The sequence below is a fragment of the Capsicum annuum genome, chromosome 8 (genome assembly GCF_002878395.1).
Source record: "Capsicum annuum cultivar UCD-10X-F1 chromosome 8, UCD10Xv1.1, whole genome shotgun sequence".
NCBI classification, from domain to species: domain Eukaryota; kingdom Viridiplantae; phylum Streptophyta; class Magnoliopsida; order Solanales; family Solanaceae; genus Capsicum; species Capsicum annuum.
In genome coordinates this window covers 155,887,353-155,912,379 of record NC_061118.1, presented here as the reverse complement: position 1 = coordinate 155,912,379, position 25,027 = coordinate 155,887,353, and the positions used below count along the sequence as shown (strand labels likewise).

General features: G+C 32.7%; 3 protein-coding genes across 3 annotated transcripts; all 3 read left to right on the top strand.

The window, feature by feature from the left end:
- The first annotated feature begins 281 nt into the window (after positions 1–281).
- LOC107839722 (importin subunit alpha-4) lies at positions 282–11,454 on the top strand. The gene is given in 10 exon segments (NM_001324573.1): positions 282–549; positions 2,850–2,946; positions 3,025–3,116; positions 3,208–3,339; positions 6,538–6,723; positions 6,850–7,013; positions 7,186–7,264; positions 8,137–8,265; positions 10,042–10,169; positions 10,886–11,454. Coding segments are annotated over 10 exon segments (1,608 nt in total). The 5' UTR covers positions 282–327; the 3' UTR covers positions 11,265–11,454.
- Positions 11,455–11,765: 311 nt separating this feature from the next.
- LOC107839723 (photosystem I chlorophyll a/b-binding protein 5, chloroplastic) lies at positions 11,766–13,318 on the top strand. Its single transcript, XM_016683339.2, has 6 exons — positions 11,766–12,068; positions 12,252–12,384; positions 12,475–12,587; positions 12,675–12,779; positions 12,872–12,960; positions 13,034–13,318. The coding sequence occupies exons 1-6, from the start codon at positions 11,854–11,856 to the stop codon at positions 13,174–13,176; spliced, it is 798 nt and encodes a 265-aa protein (XP_016538825.1). The 5' UTR covers positions 11,766–11,853; the 3' UTR covers positions 13,177–13,318.
- Positions 13,319–20,091: 6,773 nt separating this feature from the next.
- Positions 20,092–21,032, top strand: LOC107879831. Its single transcript, XM_016726772.2, has one exon. The coding sequence runs from the start codon at positions 20,310–20,312 to the stop codon at positions 20,655–20,657; it is 348 nt and encodes a 115-aa protein (XP_016582258.1). The 5' UTR covers positions 20,092–20,309; the 3' UTR covers positions 20,658–21,032.
- The last annotated feature ends 3,995 nt before the right edge of the window (positions 21,033–25,027 follow it).

The following is a 25,027-nucleotide window of genomic DNA, read 5'->3' as shown; positions in this document are numbered from 1 at the left end:
ATTAAATATGACCATTTTCCGTTTTATTTCATTGGTGTGATTATTTTTTACAATAGGACTTAGTGAGTGACTCCCAAGTCTAACAAAACACCAAAACTCACTCTATATTTTCCATTTTAACGTGTCTTCAAAGCAAAACCAAGAATACACACAAAAGTAAAAATGTCACTCTTTTTATTTTCTTCCCCTTTATATATATTCTTCAAACAAAATCTCACCGATTTTTCTCTTCACACTTTTCCAGTCTTTCTCTCTATTCTATTCTGAGGGAAAACGGAGCGGCATTGTCCCCCGAAAAGCCCTCTCAATTTTCCCCAAAATCAAAAAATGTCTCTTCGACCTAGCACTCGTACTGAAGTCCGTAAGAAAGCGTACAAAATTGGGGTTGATGCAGATGAAGCACGTAGAAGAAGAGAGGATAATTTGGTTGAGATCAGGAAGAATAAGCGTGAGGATAATCTCCTTAAGAAGCGTCGAGAAGGCCTTCTCTTTCACTCGCAGCAGCAATTACCCGATGCTGCTCAAACTCCTGATGCTATTGAGAAAAGGGTATATATATACAGATTTTTCTTTTTAATTTTTTTTTTTTTGGTTTTGTACTGATCTTGTTATCGAGATGCTTAAGGAGTGGGTGAAAGTTTTGATCTTTGGTACCGATGGAGTGATAATTGATTTGATTGGTCGAAGTGAAGCCTACTAATTGTTAGGCTTTTTGAGTTTTATTGATTGCAGTGAATTGATGGAATTCTGATTTATTTATTTATTTTAAAAGAAAAAATTGTTGTTGCTGAAGTTTGACTCCACTTATAGTCCACTTTTTATTTGTTAATTAATGAGATCGTGATTAATTGCTTGGAAATCACCTCTCTAGCTCATACTCCAGACTACTTTGTGTGACTTCACTGTTATGTTGTCGTTGTTGTGATTAATTTCTTGGATATATTTTAGCAATAAGCTAGAAACAACCGATATTTCGACATTGATAATATTTATTTTGGTACTGCAGGTAATTATGTATAAAGATGTTTTTGTAAGGGCTGTGCAGCTCTTGATTACAAATGGGATCAACAGACAAACACCTTATAATTTTATACGTGATAGTTACAAATTTGGCTAATTAATGTAATTAAACAGCTTGGTTCTTTTCGGTGTAAGATGAGAATGCTAGTATGTATAGGATATTAGGACAGGTTGCACCATCTGGTATGAAATTGATGAAATCATCTATTGATTTATTAAAATGTTATACTAGTTCAAATTTCAATATGCTGATCAAATTGACGGAGTGGTAGACCAAGACACCGAGTAGGTTAATAAGTAGCAGTGATGTTGGAATGTAGCACTAGCAAGAGTTAGAAAGAGCTAAAAAGGAAATCCATACTTTACGAATAGTGTGCCACCACAATTTTAGGCAAATCAACAAATTACTTCTTCGTAAGTCCCTTGTAATCTCAGATAATCATAATTAGAGCTAACTTCTTTTTATCTAATTGAGCTCTTGTTTCCACCTTTTCTTTCACATCTTTTTGTGTCTAGGGTATTTTTGGTAAGTGTGAAAAGATAAGTTGGTATCTTGGGTTGATTCTGTAATTATTTTTTATCAGGCTAATATATCTGTTTTTATTTAATGAATAACATGTTCATAATTGATCTGGGGAAATAATTAGTTGGACTTCTGTCGAGACCAAAAGGAACTCTTATTTTCTGAGGCCCATGTGATGAGAGTGTCCGTTTTGTAACATATCATCACTAACTTATTCTTTTTGTGGCATGAAATGATTTTATAATTGTGACCGTGTAATGAAAACTAAGAAGCAAGACTCAGTTTGATAATATTATTGTCTTTGGTGAGAAATCAAGCAAACACTTCAAACAAGGTGTGTGCTTCATCAAAATAAATGTCAGCTGGGTTAGAAAATGTGAAAGTTTTCCCGACATATTCATTAAAACGACCAAGTGATTACATTTTTGCTAGAAGTTGTCGCTTCACTGCTTAAGTGATGCAAAGAAAGAGGTTATGTGTGCTTCAGAGAAGTGTACCTTTCAAACAATGACGAGCAAAGAGTTCTAAAAGATAAGCAGTTCGTTCTTTGAGTCTCAACTTTGAGGAGCTGAACTAGTATCAGTATTATTGTATAACGGATGCTTAAATTAGTTATTTTATTTGAAATTTAATTGTTATGGTATGAAGTTTCTAGTTTGATCTTTTTTAACTTCTTGTAAACTGTACACTTCACTTCAAAGAAGAGTGCACTATACGTTTTGCTTTTTTACTTTAAGCCTCGTGAACCATGATTTTAATTTTTTTTTGTGCTTTTCACTTTAAAACACGTTTTAACTTAAGGAAGGTCAAGGACTTAAAACTTGAACTCACTAAATATGATCCTTTATTTTAGCATATTATTAATAGAATCACAATCTTAGTCACATAATATATCAGTACAGACATGAATTTCAATAGAAAACTCTTCAAATTTCAGTAATTGTACCACTGCATAATGAGGAAACAGAACCAAGGAATTGTAGAAAAAAAAAGATGAGACAGAAGATGACTGATACTAGCATAAGAACAAACATAAAAGTGAAATTGAGTGAGTTTTCTTCTTGAAATGAAGAAGAATGGAAATTAGTAAGTTCCTCTGGCTTACGTACTATTGTTTAAGAATGGAAATTAGTAAGTTCCTCTGTTAAAGGTAGCATTAGTTTTATAAGAAAACATCATTTCATGATTTGAATAACAAGTGGAGTATACTCTAGAGTAAAGATGACAGTCTCATACTTTCCTTCCCAAAACTTATTTAGTATAATATAGTTCCCCTGCTAATATCTTTTTTTGCGTTTTCTAACAGCTGGAAAGTATTCCTGTTATGGTCCAAGGAGTATGGTCAGAAGATCCTGCGGCGCAAATCGAAGCAACTACACATTTCAGGAAGCTCTTATCGATTGGTATTTCTTTGTTCCGTTGTTTTTGGTTTTAGTTTTCTTAATTTATTTTGCTGTTGACAATATTTTTGCTAAATGTAGAACGCAGCCCTCCAATTGATGAGGTAATTAAAGCTGGAGTTATCCCTCGTTTTGTAGAATTCCTTGGGCGGCATGACCTACCTCAGCTTCAAGTAAGTGTTACCTACTCTTCCTTCTTTTTCTGTTATGTTGCCTTTACCCGAGATGCAGCAATCAACTTAGGTGTGTTTCCTATGTCTGAAGTTTGAAGCTGCTTGGGCGTTGACAAATGTTGCATCTGGAACATCAGAACATACTCATGTTGTGATTGACCATGGAGCTGTTCCTATGTTTGTGCAACTTCTTAGCTCAGCCAGTGATGATGTCCGTGAACAGGTAATCTTGTTTCATTTTTTCATCTTATTTTTATTTAGTGGAAAAGGATCAAATAGACCCCTCTACTTTAATTTATTGGTTAACTTTGTCCTTAGTTATACTATAGGGCTAAATATACCCCTACCGTTGCCAAACCTCACAAAAATACCCGTAGTTTAACGTATTTCCCCAATTTCACTTAAAACTACTCGGTTCCTTCTTTTAACCCGACCTTGACCGGCTAAATTAGTTTGACCCATACCACTTAAACCCCCAAAACCCATTTTCTCATTTCATTTCCCTTGAAAATGACTGAATCTGCCATATCCCTTAAAGGGTTCAAGCAATCAGACGAATATTCCTTGGGAACATGTAAGAATAAGTATGTGGATGACCATCATCTTAACATTCATACAAGTTTTTGAATTTTCGCCATAACTTTCTATCCTTAATCACCATAAAGAATGTTTCCTTGTTAGTAGAAAAAATTGTGATCTGACTTTTAATTCCTCAAATCTCACCTCATGTTCCATCAAATTTTCCCCTCTGGCATTATACCTATCCATTAACGAATCAGATTTATCAAGAATCTCAAAATAACTTGGGAACTCATTTTCAGTGACAATTTCTGGATATCAAATAAATATTGTAGAAATAATTTAAAGAGCGTAGAGGGATACAATAAGACATGAGTCATCAATTAAGGCATGAGCAAGAAGTCGGCGGGCAGTGGAGGTGGGTGTCGGCGACTTACATTGAGTTCTTTTCGTCGGAATACACCGTCATTATAAGCACTCATTAATGGTGTGATTTTGATAGATGGATCAGCGTGTGTAGAAATGGTGGATCTACAAGGTTAGTACCATCAAAGAACTTTTCCCAAATTGGGGCGAACTATAAGTTCGAATTCGTCAGGAATAGAAATGCAATTTTGGGTGGGCAGATCCAAGACGAAGCTTGCGTTAAGGCTGCTTAGAGAAAGTGGTTTCAGCAGCAATTGTTTTGTCGGAAGGAAAAGATGGGAAAATCGCTCCTCTTTCAACTCGTGAAATGGGAAAATCTGTTTTGGGGTTTAATTGGGATAAGTTAAATAAATTTAGTGGATCAGGGTCGGGTTTAAATAGGGAACGAAGTAATTTTAAGTGAAATTGGGTAAACAGGGTCAATTTTGTGGAATCCGTTAAACTACGGGTATTTTTGATGAGTTTGGTGACTTTAGGAGTATATGTGACCCTTATCCTTTTTTTTATGCACCCGATTTGTTGGACGTGAATTTCAATATCCTCCTGCTGAGTGTTAAGAGTTTAGACTAGGTAACCTGTTGCACAGATACCTTCGGTTTGCGGAACAGGAATGACATAGCAATTTGCTATATAACCTAAAACATTATTCAGTTCTGATGAACTTCTTTAAATTAAAGTCAACATACTTCAAAAGATCTCGATAAGGAAAACAATTACTCCGTAAGTTAGATTTGATTTTGCGTAAATAGTAGAATAACAAAGAGACAATTAAACGGCTAACGTTTGCTTGATGTACAGTTGGACGTAGAGACAAAGAAGCAATGACTTTGTGAAACAAAAGATAATAATTTGGATTACTAAGTTTAAATTTCCAAGTTGCTAGGGCAGTGTGTTGCAACTGCGGGATGCACATTGCACTTTGCTAAGGGATTACTGTGTTGTATATTTCCATTGTCAAGGAGTTCAATATTAAGTGAAAGCTAGCTCATAACACAAAGGTTAGCGCTCTAATACCACTTGATAAGTATCAGGTTACTTGAAAGAAAAAACAAAAAAAATAATAAAAAAACTACGAAGATTAAAGACTAGGAAAAAGAAGACGGGCGAAATTCGAGAAATAAATTCCCAAATCTCAAAAGTGATGACTGAGAATCCTAATTAATGGTAGTAAAACTAATTAGCGGATTAAGGCTACTCATGATAACTAGCAGATCCAATTCAAGAACTTAGATGAAGTGATCTAAGTCCCTAATTGAATAATTAAAAACAATAATTATTGTAAGACTATTTACCTTCAGTTGATCAAGTAAGATCCATAGACATCAGGTACAAAATTAATGTTACCTTTTAAAAGAATTGTTCTTGTATTGATGGTATTGCAACTGCCAGCTCCGACCTCAAGGCCAAATGCCTGACTACTCTTTTTAGCTGGGTTAATCTTACCCCTGCTTACAACACAGATTCTTTTTTAGATTTTACTAGCTCTCTAGTCCTTTGATGGACCTTGGATTTATCAGCCCTTTTAGACTTATGATAGGTTTTTGTTATCTTTATAATGAGCTGATATCTCTTCTTTTGTAACTATGCATCTCCTTGATGCCTCTGTGATTTATAAAACACTTGCTTCATCAAAAAAAAAAAAAAGAATTGTTCTTGTATTAGTTTTTAGATAAATCCCAAGTAGCTAATATACAAAGGTGGTAAAGAAAGAACTCTCAATAATATTGATAATAATGTTGTTGTCCAAAAAATCAAAAAGCACTCCCCTGTATATAGGGACAAATCGTGCACTACTCCTAGGCATCATAGGATTCAAATTCTATGGGGAAGTAGGTAGTAAAACCTAACTAGGAAACTTTAAATTAAAAAAACATGTAAAATTAATGTCACACTACATTCCAAAGCTACCTAACAAAAATAAGGAATTAAGTGTCATGCCCATATTTGCACTGCTTCAGATCCTATAGGGATCTATATGGACATGTTGTGCAGCCCCTCATGCGGCAGGAATTTCAGATCCTTTCTTGGGCCCCTTCGATTGGGCTCCATGTGGCCCTAATCTTCCTTCTCTTGGACTTGGACCATGAAATACGTATACCACTTACCCACTCCTTGCCATAATTCTTGGGCTCTTTTTCCATGATAAGCATCGTCTTCTTGATTTCTCGTTGAAGCTCATCAACCTTGTCTTGCATATTTGCAACTTCCAAAGCTTCATTTGAGTTTATTGGAAGTATGCTACCATGGATGCTAACACTGGTGGTTTTAATTGTTTTATGAATATAGGAGGTCTGAAAGTTTTCCAGTTTGCTTCTACAGTTTGTGTTTGTGATGCTGTGTTGTCTTCTAAGAATTATGTGTCCGAACTTCTAAATAAAGTGCAAGTCCCGTGACAAAGTAAACATTAGTTTTTAATTGTTGGCCCTTTCTAAAAATTCTGACAACAATTTGATATTGACGTCAATATACTAAACAGGCAGTCTGGGCTTTGGGCAATGTTGCTGGTGATTCCCCTAGTTGTAGAGATCTTGTTCTAAGTCAGGGTGCGCTGATGCCATTGCTGTCTCAGTTGAATGAACACTCAAAGCTTTCAATGCTAAGAAATGCAACATGGACTCTCTCTAACTTTTGTCGAGGCAAACCACCAACACCATTTGAGGCAGTAAGTGGACTTAAATATGCTTCCTTCATAGCATTTTGTATCTAATATTATTATGTTGTTTCCGGATCTATCTAGATAGGGGTAAAGATTTGTTTCAAAACAATTGGCTGAGAGAGTATTTTATAGGTCAAACCTGCATTACCCGTTCTTCAACAACTTATCCACATGAGCGATGAAGAAGTCTTGACAGATGCTTGCTGGGCTCTTTCTTATTTATCTGATGGCCCAAATGATAAGATTCAGGCTGTAATTGATGCAGGTGTCTGTCCACGACTAGTGGAGCTTCTTCTGTAAGTTCCAACTATCTCTACTGTCATTGTTTTGCTTTAAAATTAGTCTGCATTCATGCGTTTATATAGTTGGAAATTGCTCTTTGACGTCCAACTTTATATACTTGCATTTTCATAAAATTTCAGCTGATTTGATGCTAACCTTGCCTTTTCCTTTCCGTGCCCTATGAAGTCATCCATCACCTACTGTTCTCATACCAGCTCTCCGGACCGCGGGAAATATTGTTACTGGTGATGATGCTCAGACACAGGTAATGTAACGTCATCCTCTGTCCGAATCAATGCTGTGATATTGCTTCTCTTTTTTTTTTTTTGATAAGGTAAAGGTTTATTGACCAAGTACCAAGAAGGTACCAAAATCAAAGGTTACAAAAGACTGCTGGGTATATCCATACAGTCAACTACAACGTCTCCCTAGCAACTCCAAAAAGTCCATATATTGATCTATACTATCAATGAAACTACTTTTACACCAATAAAACAAATTATGTAAACACTTGTTTTTAACTCTAGAAATATGTAACTTTTGCCCATCAAAACAAGCGTTGTTTCTTTCTAACCAAATAGTCCAGAATATGCACAAAGGCTTAGTTCTCCATATTTGCTTCAAGGCTTTGTGCATTCTGTGGTGCTGCCAACTCTCCAATAATTCCTTCACACTCATAGGTATGATCCAAGAAATCCCACAAATATGAAAACAAATTCCCAACACCGTCTAGCTATTCTAAGAAGGTGATTCACAGTCTCCACCTCTTCTTCACATAAGTAACATCTATTACTTAGTGTAATATTACTTTATCGCGTCCAAATTATCTTTGTGCATCGTCTTCAGGTCATGCTATCTTCACATCAAAAATCAAAATGATATGAAAACTGTTATACAGTTGATTATGTTATCCATGCTTAGCATCATGTGAATCTGTTTATTAAGCAAAACAAAAGTTGAGTAATATATTGCCAGAAATCTATTATGGCACTTAGTCTTTCAGGACGATATTCTGTATGTATTCCTTACAATCAGAAAAATCAGAAAGTTCTGCTAATATTACCTCTGCTGCTACTTGGATATGGATTTAAGTGTTTCAGAAGGTGTTCACATGACTTACTGGTATTTATATTTCAGTATGTGATTGACAACCGAGTCTTGCCATGTCTATATCAATTGTTAACTCAAAATCACAAGAAAAGCATCAAGAAAGAAGCATGCTGGACAATATCTAATATCACTGCTGGAAACAGAGCCCAAATACAGGTATATCATTCCACTTAAGTGCTTCTGATTTTATTAGTCTGCTGCCAGGTCATATCTACATGGAGTAGTTGGCATTTTGTTGTCCCGGTAACTAACCAAACTACTGGTTTCTTCTCTAAAGTGGATATAAGGTTTATACGCAGCAATTCCACATCATATCATATCTACATGGAGTAAGTGGCAGTTTTTTTGCCTCAGTAAATCCCCCAAACTACTGGTTTCTTCTTTAAAGTGGATATGAGATTTATACATAGCAATTCTACATCAAATCTACATGGAGTAGTTGGCAGCTTTTTCCTCAGTAAATCCCCAAACTACTGGTTTCTTCTTTTGAAACATTTCCTCATTGAGAGGTATCTTTGGGTTCTTAAGCATTTTTTGTGAATTGGTAATTACTTTTAATTGGATTGAGTAGTTGGTATGAACAATTTTTACGCTTAACTTAAAATTATAGTGTATAGTAGAAGAGGAAAACTTTAGCTACACATAAAATTAGGCCGATAGAGATGAAGGATGCCATGAAAAAATTATGAGGATTAGAAAAACTTGTGTTCTTGTTATTTAACCTTGCTTAGGTGTTGCCCAAGACAATGAAAGAGGCTCACTTGATTGAAGGTTATTGAAATTTGAAATTGGTAAGGAAATGTAGGCAGTGTGGAGAACAAATTTCATCTTTCGTTTTTTTGGCTAATTTGGAATGAAAGAAATCAGAAAATATTCCAGAAGAGTGAAAGTGACGTAACATAGTTTAAAAGGAAAAAGGCTGAATGGATAAAGAGGATTCATAAGCCAACCTCGACTAATTTGGGATTGAGTGTGGTTGATTAATATCTTCATTTTTGGTGTAAAGAGTAAAAGGAAAAGCGGAATGGATAAAGAGGATTCATAAGTCAACCTCAACTATTTTGGGATTGAGTGTGGTTGATTAATATCTTTATTGTTGGTGTTAAGAGAAGTTCCTTTTGGGGTATAGTCTGTGTTGTTAAAGGTAAAATGCGTAGAAAGGGCTACGGTCTCTGGAATTTTGAGGGCAAAATGTATTTGAAAAATACGATTTCGTGGGAAGGAAGAAAAACTAAAGAAGTACAGAAAAAAGTAAATATAAGCACAAACAATTATTTTTATTTAAGGATATGCGCATAGGAACTAATTTTTCCTCGTGAAGAAAAAAAGGATATGTGCAATGGAACTCTTAACAAGTGTCTGAACAATTGTAGGTCATATAACAAAAATTTCCATAATAATGGTCTTACACCAAGGATCTGCAGCGGACCTGTCTTTGTTTATCCCAAATATGAATGAGCTAACTAACCGTACACAAGATGAGGTCCCTTGCTATATGCTCTTTGGGGATGATATTGTGTTAATTGATTAAACTAGAGAGGGTATCAACCAAAAGCTTAACTACAAAGAAGCAATTTAGACAGTAAGGTTTTTGCACAAGTAGAAATTGGTGAGATTAGACGGGCGTGTGCTACCTAAATATGTATAATTAGATACTTGGGCTCGAGTTTCCAGAAAATGATATAATAAATGAAGATGTAGCACATGATTAGAGTATGATTGTTGAAATGAAGAAGTGCTATTGGAGTGTGACCCAATGGGAAGATATCTGCTAAGAAGTTATTTCACTGAGAAGCTTGCTTCCTTTTGGTCAAGTTTTTTGCCTTCATTTTTTCCACTTTCCAGGATGAAATAAATTGATTCAGGAATTTCAAATATTTTTTTCCTTTAAATGACTTGCTATAATGCACTTGTTTATTTTCTTCTAAACAGGCTGTCATTGAGGCAAATATTATTCTTCCACTGGTACACCTATTGCAAAATGCAGAATTTGACATTAAGAAGGAGGCAGCATGGGCCATCTCAAATGCTACCTCTGGAGGATCTAATGAACAGATACGGTTTGTTCTTTGTCTGTATACACTCTGTGAGTTCTTTAATTGTGGTGTTTATCTGCTGTGACTTATGATTGGGTCAATACTCTTCTTGTAACCCAAGCCAATATGAGTTTTAATGAGGTTGTAAGTAAATAACTATTCTTTAAGCTTGAGCAAAACTAACAGCAGATTTTCTTCTTATTCGATAAATAATGATCAGGCACTCTTATAGACATTCTAATGTCTATTGGTATGTTATTTTTTTGTTTTTTTTTTTCTTTGAAACTGGTTACATAAAAAGCAAATTATGCCAAATAACTTGAAGGGTAGTATAATTTCAAAAGCAAATTATGAACTAGAACCTCGTTTTCCTTATTAGTATGGTGTTGGTCCGGAGGGGGGACCCTAGAGTGTTATCTTGTGTATAATAAAATAGGTATAGCTCCTGCCTTTGAAACACGAACTAATAGTTAATGAGTGCTGGTCTACCTTATCATCTTGAAATGCTAGAGGATTTCCAACACTTCTGGAAAGACTTTCGAAACCTTCTAAGGGAACAGCTCGTAGGTTTGTGAATGAACAAATTGTGAATTACCGTGCAACCGTGGAAAGACGAAGATTTCGGTCATGAGTTGAAAGACTTCCGTTCCTATTGGGGATAAGAGAAGTAAGGTCCCTGTCTTTCATGCTAATGGTGCATCAGTTTCTATTAATGGGGTCTGTTGTTTATCCTGTTGCAGGTTCTTGGCAAGTCAAGGTTGCATTAAGCCACTATGTGATCTCCTAATTTGTCCAGATCCCAGAATCGTTACGGTATGCTTGGAAGGGCTCGAGAATATACTGAAGGTGGGCGAGATGGACAAAGAAACTGGTGCGAATGGTGGAATCAATTTGTATGCACAAATGATCGACGAATGTGAGGGATTGGACAAGATTGAGAATCTCCAGACTCACGACAACAACGAGATATATGAGAAGACTGTAAAGATCTTGGAGAAATACTGGGCTGAAGAAGATGAAGAGCAAAATCTTCCTGATGGTGTTGATGGAAATCAGCAAGGTTTCCAATTCGGAAACAACCAGCCTAATGTTCCTGCAGGTGGATTCAAGTTTGGCTAGAAGGTTATAGTGAGTCTATTTTGCTTTATAGGTCTCTCTTCTCTTGTGGATCACAATTTTAGACTATGTAATTGGATCTTGTTGTCGCCAAGGGTCAGGGTTTTTGGTCTGGCACAAAGGCCTTTTGAATTGTCTGAAAATGTAATGGTTTAGTTTGTGTTTCTAAATTTTCATTGAACTTTCAACGTCACATTACAAGAGTGTTCCTTTGGCTGGCTTTTTGTGTGAGGTACATGATATATTTTATGGTTTGAATTCTTAATATGTAGTTTAAATGTTGCTTCAGAATGCCTGTTCACAACCAAGTAATTACTGAAATTGATAGGGTATAACTGACGAGCATATATTACTCCTTCCATCTTATTTTACTTGGCAGAAGCTGACTTGACAATTCAAACACTTTGAGCAGATTTTCTTATTTTTATTTCATCAAACTTGTGGTGGAGAGAGAAAGAGATAACTGGGGCCCTATGCTATCTTTATTGTAGGGCTGCAAAGCCAACTTTTGGATATCATTTGTAGTATGGACGTTTACTTTCTCCCCATGACCAATTGAGCTGACTGTTGTGGGAAGTTAATAAAATAAGCTATGGACGTTGCAGTTGGAAGAGGTTTCCAAGTTGTGGCATTCTCAGGTTCATCTTTCCATGGAAAGAGTATACGTAAAGCTTCTGCAGCTGTGAGCGGCATTAATTGGACTGCTAGAACGGGACATTCTCCAAGGCCATGCACAACTGTGGTTCAAGCTCAACAAAGGCCAACATGGCTTCCTGGGCTTGACCCTCCACCTCATCTTGATGGAACGTAAGCTCCGTCTAGTATTCATTGCGTACTGGCCCCACTAATTCTGATTCTACCTCCCCATCGGGAGCTTCTTCATTCTTAGCCTTGAACCCCGAGGAAATCATCAATTCATATTATTCAATATGCTATTAGATATGAAACTTCCTACTTAACGGCTGATCATACTTTTTAATTCTCTTATAGTCTTGCTGGAGATTTTGGTTTTGATCCACTAGGACTTGGAGAGGATCCCGAAAGTTTGAGATGGTATGTCCAAGCAGAACTTGTTCATGCCCGCTTTGCCATGGCTGGGGTTGCTGGAATTCTTTTAACAGATGTAAGTTATTAAATACTTCTGCAACATTTTTTCTCACGGCTTCACAGTGTAGCTAAACATTTCTGGTGATTCTCGGGATTTTCTTTTTAGTTGCTTCGTGTGACTGGAATAAGGGACTTGCCAGTGTGGTATGAAGCAGGAGCTACAAAATTTAATTTTGCCAGCACAACAACACTGCTCATTATTCAACTATTATTGATGGGGTAAAATGTTTGACCTGCTAACAGAATGTTGATTCTGGACAATCTATATACTGCTCATTATTCAATCTGATTTCTTATTTGTGACAGGTTTGTTGAGACAAAAAGATTTATGGATTTTCTTAATCCTGGCTCTCAAGCAAAACCTGGATCCTTTTTTGGACTAGAAGCCGCACTGGAAGGCCTTGAACCAGGGTAAATTACATATTTTTGTTTGACAAAAGATGGTATCCTTATACTTGAAAGGCTTACCCTTGTCAGTGCCGATTATCTTTGACATTTGGTAGGTACCCCGGTGGTCCTTTATTGAATCCTCTTGGAATTGCGAAAGATATCAAGAATGCTAAAGACTGGAAACAGAAAGAGATTAAAAACGGTTTGTTAATATGCATCATTCTCTTAGTTCTTTCAATTTTTGTCCAATATTTATACTTCCCTCTGTTTTGTAGGCCGGCTAGCTATGGTGGCTATGCTTGGTATCTTCGTCCAGGCTTCTGTTACTCATGTTGGTCCTATTGACAATCTGATCGAGCATCTCTCCAATCCATGGCACAAAACCATTCTTCAAGCCATTGCTGCATCGAGTTCTTAATTGTTAGAGTTTGTTAGAAACATGACATAATGAAATGTATTCATACAAAGGCCATTCAGTAAAGCAACTAGTGTAAGAAACGTGTAATGATCATGTCCTTCCAGTTCTGACTATATAATAGTACACAAGGACATATAGAGAACAGTGGTGAAAACAATAATACGCTACTATATAGGATAGAAGATGGTATCATATGGTTTCAACACAAAGATTGAAGGCCGGATTATCTGAGCACGATCTTTAGGCTACATCGAGGAATAATCTTACCTGAAGGTCTGCAACAAGTGTTTGTGCCAAATCAGTGAATGCAATACAAATGTCTTGCATATACATAATAGACATTCAGTGATCATGATAATAACTAAACTGTGTTGATGAAGAAATCAGCAGAGTAAACACTTGTTTCATAACAAGGACATATCAGCAGAAAAATGCAGTGTCCCACAGATCAAAATCTAGCAGCACAACTAAAACAAAATCATTCGGAGCATGACTTCTAAGTTGATCAAAGCACACAAACACATTATATAACAGTTATAATTACATTGTATAACACAAAGAGTTGGCTTGGTTTGTTCCAAAAACTTTTGGGTAGTTTAGACAACAACATTTGTGGCAGGGACTCTACTAGAGCTGTCTTGTTATCTAGTCACTGGTTAGAAACATGCCTGATTATTGTGACTCAACTACGTTTATGAGGTAATTTTGGTAAATAGTTCTCCCATTTTAGTTTAATTGAACTCGAAATTGCTCTTTTGGCTGGCCTTTTGTGTGAGGTACATGATATATTTTATGGTTTGAATTCTGAATATGTGGTTTAAATGTTGCTCAAGAATAGCTGTTCACAACCAAGTAATCTAAGGTAAAAATTTACACGCACCCGGTGTATACACCAAACTAATGTTCTTTACCATGATTATGTAATTAAATTAAGTAAACTACATATGTAATGTCAGATCAATGTACATGTTTTGCAATACCGAGAGTGATGGAATAGAAAACATTGAAATTTTATCATGATAATTCTCCAGTTTCCTGATGTATTCTAGTGGAGTGAAGGTCTTTCCAAACTATGATGGTATGAGTGCACTAGCCGTTTGATTGGGAAAGGGTTATCCCGGGATTAGTTATCCCACAATGTATTGGGGATAACTTATCTCATTACTATGGTGTAAATGGTGGAATAAGTTATCCCGACCTTGACAATCAAACGGTGTACTAAAAATTTTATCCCAGGACTATTTGATTTAGTACCTCAGACCAAACTGACAACACTGGTATCTGGTTTTGAAACCAAATTCAAAGCTTAATGGGTTCTGGAACTCAACAAAAACCTCTTTTCTTGATTTCAGAATATTGGCTCTCGTAGTGGAGGGTCTATTGGAATAGGGTAGGATTAAGTTGTGTGTACGCCTATCCTCCTAAGATCCCACTTTTGGGATTACACCGAATATATTGTTGTAGAATATTGGCTGTGGTCTTAGATGAGAAAAGAGTTTGCAAAACCTTGTGCATTTGGTACAAGTGTTGCATACAAGTTTTGATCAGGTTGATTGAGAAAGATTTTGATCTTGATGCCACCTTATCTATTTACAAATCATTTTCTTCTTTTATTTTTGTTTGCTCCATCATTTACAAACTACTGTTCGATGGACTCCAACAACTAGGAGAAAATTTCATGCACTCAATTGGTCATTGATAGTTTTTGTCAAATTATCTTTCACCATTTATATAGTGTGAGTTTTGTAGGATTTTATGTTGTATATTTCTACTACAAATCATATACTCGTAAGTATTTATCACAATCTTGACATGACTTAAAAGGCCATGATCTGACGCTCTTACATTAAAGATATTAGTAACGATCGAATTAACCATCTCAATAAATCTTTGATGTAGATGGTCACAACGAAACTGAGGAGAAGAGACTAGAAGTTGCATGCAAAGGCGATTTCAAAATTTAAATTTTCTGAGTTCAATATCTAAGGCTTTTATAATTAAATATTTTAAAGATATGAATTTATATCTACTTAGCAATTTTAGTTCATTTTTATATTTAATTTATACTCCTCGTCGAAATTATTGAGTTGTGGGAATATACTCACCTTTTGAGGTAGTGGTATGAATTACTTATATTCTATCCGTTCTAGATGACACTTTGTGGGAATATATATTGGATATGTTATTGTTGTTGTCGAAAATATTGAGTTCAGATAAACTCGATATCTTGAAGTTCCTTCCACTCCTGATTGGGTGGAAGGATCTGCGTAGGTCTTGAATATTTTTCAATGCTTGACGTCCGCATATATTAATGAAATTCAAATAAAGATTAGTAGTACATCATTTTAGATTATATAATTAAACTGTAACATCAACTGAGCATCATTCATTTAATGTAACAGTTCACATTTCATAACATCTGAAGTCTTTTTCTTAATGAATAGGTTTTGGTAGTTCAGTATGGACACACAAATTACCAATTTTTCAAACAAATTAAATAGGACATGGTGATACTGACTTCCCCATGTGTCAAAATTACTGAGGCTCCATTTGTAAACACATGTACTAGGCTTTGAATATAATTCTTTTTATTTTAGCATTTGGAACTCGAATTTTGCTTCAACGACAAAGGTAAATATTTTTAAGTGTATACATCAAATCAAACAATTTAATAGACTTAATAAAAATTAAATATATTAAAGTGAGAATAATAGTACTTCACTTAAACTGGAGTTCGAGCAAGTGTGTTAAGTTTTAACAATAATATTACTTTAAGAATTCAAATTTGATTGAATTTATTTTTGCTGCCGACAGAATTAAATTGGCATTATGTCCATCAGTCCATGCATTGCGGAAGTCATTATCATCACCTGAGTCTTTAATTGGTGTAGAGGACTGAGGGTTGGTTGAGGGTGTTGCTCGTTAGTAGGGACGACATAGATAAAGTTATCTCATGCATTAACATATTTTGGAGGATTAATTATTTTATCATATATTTGAGACTGTTAGTACTCTAACCAAATACAACATTTAATAATCATTCATGTATTTATATTAAAATTATTATTTTTTGTCTCTCGTATCAAACTAAGGAAGTAAAGTCCCGAGTTGTATGAATTTGGGTTTCTCCCTTGATATGGGAAGGAAGTAGAGTAGTATGACCCATTCTCTGCTGCCATACTGCTAATACATCCAACAAATTGAGTCGTATAAATATATAATTGTATAATGCATGTCCTTTTATTGCATATTACGTACTTGTATCTTTTGCTTCTCAATAGTGAATTCATTATGTATATTTCTTAAACGGAAATTGACTCCATTATGAAAATAAAATAATTTTATCCTCCGTTGGTTTTAAGTATGTTTTTATCGTTGATGAATTTGCTTAAATTTGCCTCTAACATGCTAACGAAATTCTCTTTTTTTTGTTTTTTTCAAAACGACGAGAGGAATTAAAAGTAAAAAGAAGGAAATAAAGGAAAAGAAAAAAGAATATGTGGAACGTTTTTTTTTCTGTAAAAATATCAAAAGTATAAAAAAATTATCCCTCAAGAGTCAAGACATTCTTCTTTGCTCAACGGATGACTAATAATTTTTTTTTTTTCATTCAATTTCTCTAAGGACATGTTTGTTCGAAATCAGTTGGAAGCAGACAAGGCGGGAACTTCTTCTGTAGGGCGCTGTATGCCCTTATCTCTAGATGGTTGTAATTATATTAGCAGACAAGTTTATGTGTAGTGTTAGGGTCGACCCCTCCCCAGCTAGATCTATGTCTTCAGAAGGTTAATTGCAACTTTTAGTGGTCAAGTTTGTAAGTTTAGTGTTAGGGTGGACCCTTCCCCAGTTAGGACTATGCCCTCGGAATGTACTGAAGCATTTAACCTTAGCTAGTAATGAACGAAACTTCCTTTATCGCCAAAAAAAAAAAAAAAAAACAAGACACGAATATATTAATAACTAGTTTAACTGCACGTGCCTCACACGTATAATTTTTAAAATTAAATAATTTTATTTATTGCGGAAATTTTTAACAAAGTGTAAAGGTTTAAATTAATTTTCAAAGATTTTTCATGTGTTAATATAATAATGTAAACATAAATATATATTTTAATGAGAGCACATATTTATTTTACCACCAGAAGTTTCACGTGGTTGATGAATCATCACTTTTGCGTTTGTCATGCAGTAGTACCTCTTTCCCTTGTTGTCAGAGGCTAAGATAGACGTATCAATTTGAACCATATTTATGACACGATTATTTTTCTTTTTTTTTTTTTATATTTAAAATCTTTCCTTGCTTTTAAAGTTAATTAAATTTTTACAAAATCATTGATTATATTGTTATTACGTACTTAAAACTTTTAAAATTTTGATACTTTCTCAATTTTTCATATTTTAACAGCTTTGTATTTATTTTTAGATTTTTTTAAATCTTTTTAAAATCAAATTTAGTTGATTTAAATTCTTAAACTAATAAAAAAAATATTAGTAGTTGATAATATGTGGAACTTTTTACTCTTTAAAAATATCAAAATTATAAAAAGACTTATCCCTCGAGACATTCTTTTTTGCTCAACGGATGACTAATAAATTTTTTTTTTTCATTCAATTTCTCTAAGGTCGATAATACTTACTTGTATACGTAAGTATGATCACATGAACAATTAAAAAAGATACGAATATATTAATAATGTGGCTTGACTAATTTTTTTTGTAAAACTATTAATTAGAGGGCCAATTTGAAATGCAAAATAAAGATAAGAACTCCTACGAATAAAAAATAAATCGTTGAGATATAAGACAAATTACAAATATTAAGCATATATATAAAAAGATCTCTTCTTTTTTTTTTTTCCCTACTAGACAAAATGCATTTACAAATGGAGTAACTAACATGGAAACATTGAAAGATAACAAAGATTTTGATGTCTCGCAATCACATTGAGATGTAGTTTTGAACATAAATATTATCGAATCATGTTTTAAAATTTGTGTTTAAATGAAAAATTTGAAATTTTGGAGCAAATTGGGGGAATCACAAGGGATTTGGAGGGAAACAAGAGCTGCCAAATGGAACATGTTTAGGGAAAATATCTCAAAAGGATGTGAAATAATGACTTTATAAATTTGGAAGTTAGTATAACTACTGAAATTGAAAAGACACAACTCACAAAAAAAAGGGATTGGAGTGGTAGGACAGCTAAGTAAGACTCATTTTCAACCTCCCAGGACTAATATGGCATTTCGATAAAGAATAGTATAGTATTTTCTCCCTTTCATTTTACTTACTACTATAGATAATTTTGTTTTTAAATAATATCATTCTCTTATTATTTACATGTATTTTGATTTAGATTTTATCTCGCATAAAATAATTCTCCCATAACTTAATTCGATTATTATTTAATATGATTGATCAAACACTACAAATAGTATTTTATGCAAAAGTTTATGTTAGAATTAGTTATGTAACATAATTGAGTATCCTCACATACATAGTCACAACCCTTTACTCCCTTCTTAAACGTTTGTTCTATGGTGTAAACTTAAACAACATGCGACATACTTCTTACTATAATTAATTTAATTTTATAGCATTAATAAAGATATTATGCTGATAGTATTTTAATCCAATAAAATTAATGACCCGTGTTTCATGTATTTTAGGGTCTAATTATGCATAGTAATTCTGCTTAACTTTATTAAAGGAGACATCGTCTCGAGTTGTCCCCTTCATTATTATCCAACTCAAATGAATTTTGTGGATAGAGTTCAAAATTGTATTCTCTAAATTTCAACATCACAATTCACAACCAGAATTATTAATTATCATAGAAAATAATAGGAAAAAAGACACTCTATAATACTTTTTAAAATAAATAGCCCGAGTTTGAAAACTTTTCAAAAATGTCTAGTCGAATATACTATTTCCGCTTTAGAGTCATTTTCTATTTGGGTCATTTTGGCCTACGTAATCCATATACAGTCCATATATAGTCTATATACAATACTGATACAGTATTCAACTTGGACAATTCGGTCCTTTTAAAAATATTTCAATTTTTTTTGCTATAAATTTTTAACAGATCAAATATTCTGTTTTTTTTCCACTGTTTAGAAATAATAACTAAATTTTTGTAAAAACGATATAATTGTTAAATAGAATATGTATTTATATAAGATATATGTATAGAAATTGTATAATCCTATCAAATATGTATATGTATTAAATATATATAAAAAAATATATAGAAAGTGTATGAAAACTATATAATTGTTTTATAAAACGTGTAAAAAAAATGTACAGTTATTGTATAAATTGTATATCAAAACTGTATAATTTTCGTATAGAATATTTATATGTATAAGATTTGTATAGAAACTATATAGAAAGTGTGTAGAAACGGCATAAAATAAGCCAGTAAATTGAAATGACTAGAAAGTTAAATTTAATTCTATGATCATTTTCATGGAAATGGTTTAATTTGAAGTGTCTTTTCTGTCATTTTACTAAAATAATACTCCATTAATCTAGTCTTAATAATTGAAATTCAAAATACTTGCTCTAACTTGACGATAATTGACAATCATAAGTAAAACAAGCATTTATTTTAGACGGTTGCAATAAAATGCAATGATAAATATAATTAAACAGTACTTCTACTATTAAATAGCATAGTCTATAACTCTATATGCCAGATAACTTCTGAAATGAAAAAATATCAATCACGAAAAGAGATTTAGTGAATATTTAGTAGGCATTTTGTCACTCGATTTGAAATAAAATTTTAAGTTTGATTTGGAATCAACGTGCGCTGATTAAATTTGCATGAAATTTTAATTTCATTTTCAAATTTCAATTCCTTGGAAAAATAAGAACTCATTGGACCAAAAATAATTTGGAAGTATTCTTTATCAACTTAATTCAAAATTTCATTTCTCTATCGAACACAGTAAATACTACTCGTAGTTTCATAATTTTTCTCTCTATATAATATAGATTCCCAACTTTACCACTTGCTAGAATCCTCTTGTGAGTTGTGACAAAGAATATATACGAAAAATAATCTATTCCCTTCCGCCGAATAAAAATATCTCCAACACAAATTAGAAAAAATCTAACCAGATACATGGCGGAGTCAGGGTGGCAGCGTTCATCCACGTCAGCTTTCAGGTGGATCCGAGTGAGTTTCTCACTTCCGACGTCGTTTATGCGGTGGCCAAGGCTGTTCACTTCGTATTTCACGCCGAATTGGAGTCATAGAAGCGATGACAACGGCGTCGTTTCGTCGTCGTCGTCGTTTCTATGGGAGAGTATTAGCTATGCTTTCTCACCTCGACAGTGGTCATGGCCGGACCTTGACGTGCCTATCAACATCGTTGATTCTATTGTTTGGTCTGTTATCTCTGCCGTTGAATCTGTAGCTCTTGTTTCCATGCTCTGTTTCTTCTTCCTTTTCTGTGGATGTACTTTCTAAATTACAACTTAATGTAGTTATATAGAATGGTGTAGCCGGAAGATAAGTCGGCCGGTGACCGGCTATTTGACATTCTGGCAAGTTTGTTGACGCTGTTATCCAGTACGTGGAGGGTGCCGTGCAGCGGTGAATCCAGCCATGATTTGACTGGTGAACTCTATGGCTGAGGGTAATTTTGCCAATTAGGTGTCAACTTTTTTTTCTTTTCATTTCTTCTCCTTTTTTTACTTTTCCTAGTGAAGCTAGTACTGAAGCTGATAGTGATGAACTATAGGTCCCTTTTTTCTCTCACTTTATTATTTAAGATGTTTTTGTATATTAATTGTGGTTTTCGTTATCTTTTACATTTCGAGCTATAATTTTCAGTTAGTTTTACACCTTGCATCAAATTGAATACCATACTTCATATGGCAGAAAATTTGATTATATCTATGGAATCTGATTTTCATTAAGGAGATTCAACCAATAAAAAGTAAATTGTCTGAGGAAGCTACAAAGAAAGAAAAAGGCATAATTTTGATCATATATATATGATGTAATTTTTCGATAATCAGCCCCTTTCAATGCCCTAGCTCTGCTCCTGAATATGCTGTTTTGTAAAGCAAACAAATTTCATTATTGGAAATATTCAATTGCACCTTATTAGTTTATTTTTGACAAATGTGTTCAGTATGAAGGAGTGCGTAACTTTATTAATGTAGTTTCAATGTTTTAGAACTCATAGAATGAAGGCGTGGTCAATTTCGAAAATAAACTTCTCACAGAAAAAATAACTGAAATAAGTAGTCGTTTGATCATAGAATTTTTTTTCTTTTCTTGGGAAAATTATTTCACTTTTAGGGAAAAAAGTGAAAACACTCTTCGTTTGGTCATGAATTTTCTAACTCCAATTTTGAAAAATTATTTGAAAAAGTGAAAATAAGTTTTACTTATTTTCACTTTTTTCACCCATACTTTTCTCACAAAAATTCAAAACAATTTTAATTTATATTCATGGTCAAATATAACTCTAATTTTAAAAAAAAAAAAAAAAAACTAATTTTTATGATCAGAATTTTTTAAAAAAAAAAAACTAATTTTTATGATCAGATAGAGCCTTAGTATGGGAAATTTGTATTGTTCCTGTAGGGAAAGGTTGTCTTTTTCTACCTTTCCTTTCCTGATTGGAAATTCTGCTATTTCCTATTGAACGTTTGGTGAACTGTTTTATCCCTCAAAATACATTGTAAAAAGATCATATTTTGTGATTGAAGAACAAATGGCATGAAGCCACTTCTCACATTCACGAAAACAAGTGACGTACAGGACTAGCTATCATATATTTATATTTAGGGATAGTTTGGTAGAGTGTATTGAAATGTTAATACATGTATTAGTTTAATGTGTATTAGTAGTACCTTGTTTGGTATATCTTTTTACCCTATGTATAACTAATGCAAGCGTTAGTTATACACTCTATTGTGTATTGAGGTATGTATCACTAATACCTTAAAATCCGTGGCATTAGTAATGCAATGGATCTAATGTATGCATTAATATGCTTAAAGGCCCTATTGCCCCTTAAAAAAAATTTCGCATCATTTCCAACATATATATTGAGGGTATTATGTAAAAAAATTAGAAATTATGTAATTCATATTTTTTAATACATCGAACCAAACACTGCATAAGAAAAATACAAACATAACTAATGCAAGCATAACTAACGCAAGCATTACTAATATAAACATTACTAATACATCATATTTTACATTATTTTTATACACTCTCCCAAACGCCCCTTAATAGTATATAGTATTAGTTTATTTAAGATGCACTCCCCACAAAGTAGCAAAAAAGACTTAAAGAGTCTACCTATAGGGGTGGATATGGTGCGGTATTTTAAATTTTGATACGATAACTTTAATTTTCGGTATCTAAAAGAACAATATCATTATCATATCAAATTAGTTCGGTATGGTTTGGTATTTTTAAATTTGATTTCGATATTTTACGATATGATAATTCGGTAACCATACGTTATTTGATTTCTAATTACATATATTCATATAAAAAAACTATAACTTTAAATTTTAAAAACGTCTCAATCATGTTACGCTAACAACTATCTTTGTTAATCAATTACACAAAAATAACATTTCAGTCACGATTGAATTGTTCGAGATGCAAACCCTAAACAACAGTACCTAAACTTAAGCATAGTACTCCTAAATAATAAACTTTCCCAAAAATTTATTTCTGAATAAAAACTACTTTTGTGTTTATTGCATAAATATCAAATATCATACCAAATACCAAAATAATTTTAAATTCCTACCAAATATCATATCAAAGGTATAAAAAATTTTGATTTCGATCTGATATTCGATATATTTCATACCATGCCCACCCATAGCTATATTACTCTCTAGGGATAGTATTGAGTATATATACTACTATAAATTTAAAATTTATTAGCGCGTTGACTAGGTTCACTTTATTTATTTAGAATAGATAATCAGACGAGTAAAGTAAGGCACTAGAAAAATTTAGTTCTGGTAGTTTAAATCCTCTTGCAACTTCATTTCTTCCTCCCTCTTTTTATGTCCATACCTCAATTATTTGACAACTATCCTTTTTTTTTTTCAATTGTCAATTTAACTAATCTTTTAATATTGATATTCAGAGGTTCAAAAATAACATAAAACATATTATAAGTTGTTATTTTCTCACATTAATATAATATATATATATATATATTAATATTAATTAGCAAAATTTTTGATGGAGTGGTACGCACTCATTCATCTTTAATCAAAAGTTCCGTCTTTAATAGAGAGTGTTTTCTTTTGGAACCTAAAAATATTGAACAAATTTTATATAATATGAATCTCAAAAAATAAAAAAGTAAAATCTGTCGTAAGTACTTTTTTGGTTTTAGATACTCTCTTCATCCACTTTTACTTATGCATTTTTAGACTTAAGAAATAATTATTAATGCGAGTATTATACCGCAACAATATTAATTGATATTCGGAAATAATTTGAAAAATAAATAACAAATAATGAAGGTAAAAACACGAAAAAATCAATTATATTTTCTTAATATATTAAAAATAACAAAAGTGAAAATCGATATTTAGAATATTTTGAACTAATAAAAGTGAAGGAAAGGAGCGGAGAATTAGAAAAAAAGGCAAATTAGTGAGTGGTGTTTTGGATTGGAATGGTAATTGCGCAAATTGAGCCTCTAAAAGGGTCAACTAAGTTTGCTTAGTGGCTTAAACATTCCCCAAATTTCCAGAATTTTGCATTGTCTCCTCCTTTTTATAGAACTAGTTGGCTCCGCCGTGCTACGGGCTCAATGTTAATACTCAAAAATTTTATGTTAATGTATAATTTTATCATTTAATTAAAGATATTATTTGTTTAGGTATATATTATCGTATTTAGATTAATGAAATTTGTGTAAGAATATTTTAAGTTGGTAATATGACACCCATAAAATTTTGAGATTCAATCAAATATTTTATATTTTTAAATTTTTTTAAGTTATTAATTATTGTGATTAATATATTTTTTACGCATTTTTTTAAATATATAACAAATTAATTATTATTTTTTTAGATATTTTAAATTGTTAACTATTGTAATTTATAATACTTTTTATATAATTTTTAATTAATACATTTTTTGAAACATACAACAGATTAATTATTTTTTAGATATTTTAAGTTGTTAACTATTATAATTTATATTACGTTTTTGATATTATAATTTACTATTTAAGTGGTTAGCTAATTTATAATACTCTTTTTGTTCAAACTTTTGCGACATTGATAATCAATTATATTTTAAAAATGATTTAAGTTTTTAATTATTGTGATTTATAATAATTTTTCTTCTAGTCCAATTTAAGCGACACTGATATAATTTTGAGAGTCAACCAAATACCACGATTGAATTATCGAAGTAGGCATGTATTAATGACTCATAATAACTAATTAGAAGTGATATAACAAAGTTACTATAAAAATACTTACGAAAAAATTTAAGTAGACCTCGTATAAGATGTCAAATTAATTCAAAGCATCAAGAGTTAATTTATCATTTTGTATCTTTTTTATTAAATATTATTAATTTTTAATATTTAGATGACTTATAATAATTAATTAAGGGTAATATAATAAAATTACAGTTGAAGTGGCTGAAGCTGAAATGTTATAAATGTCTATTTTACTTTTTTTTATTAAATATTATTAATATTTTAATATTTAAATATCACATAATAAGTAATTAAGGGTGATATAATAAAATTACGGAAGAATCAAATGACAAGCACGGATATCGACGAAGTGGAGTCTGATTCATCAGCTCCACTCCCACTTCTT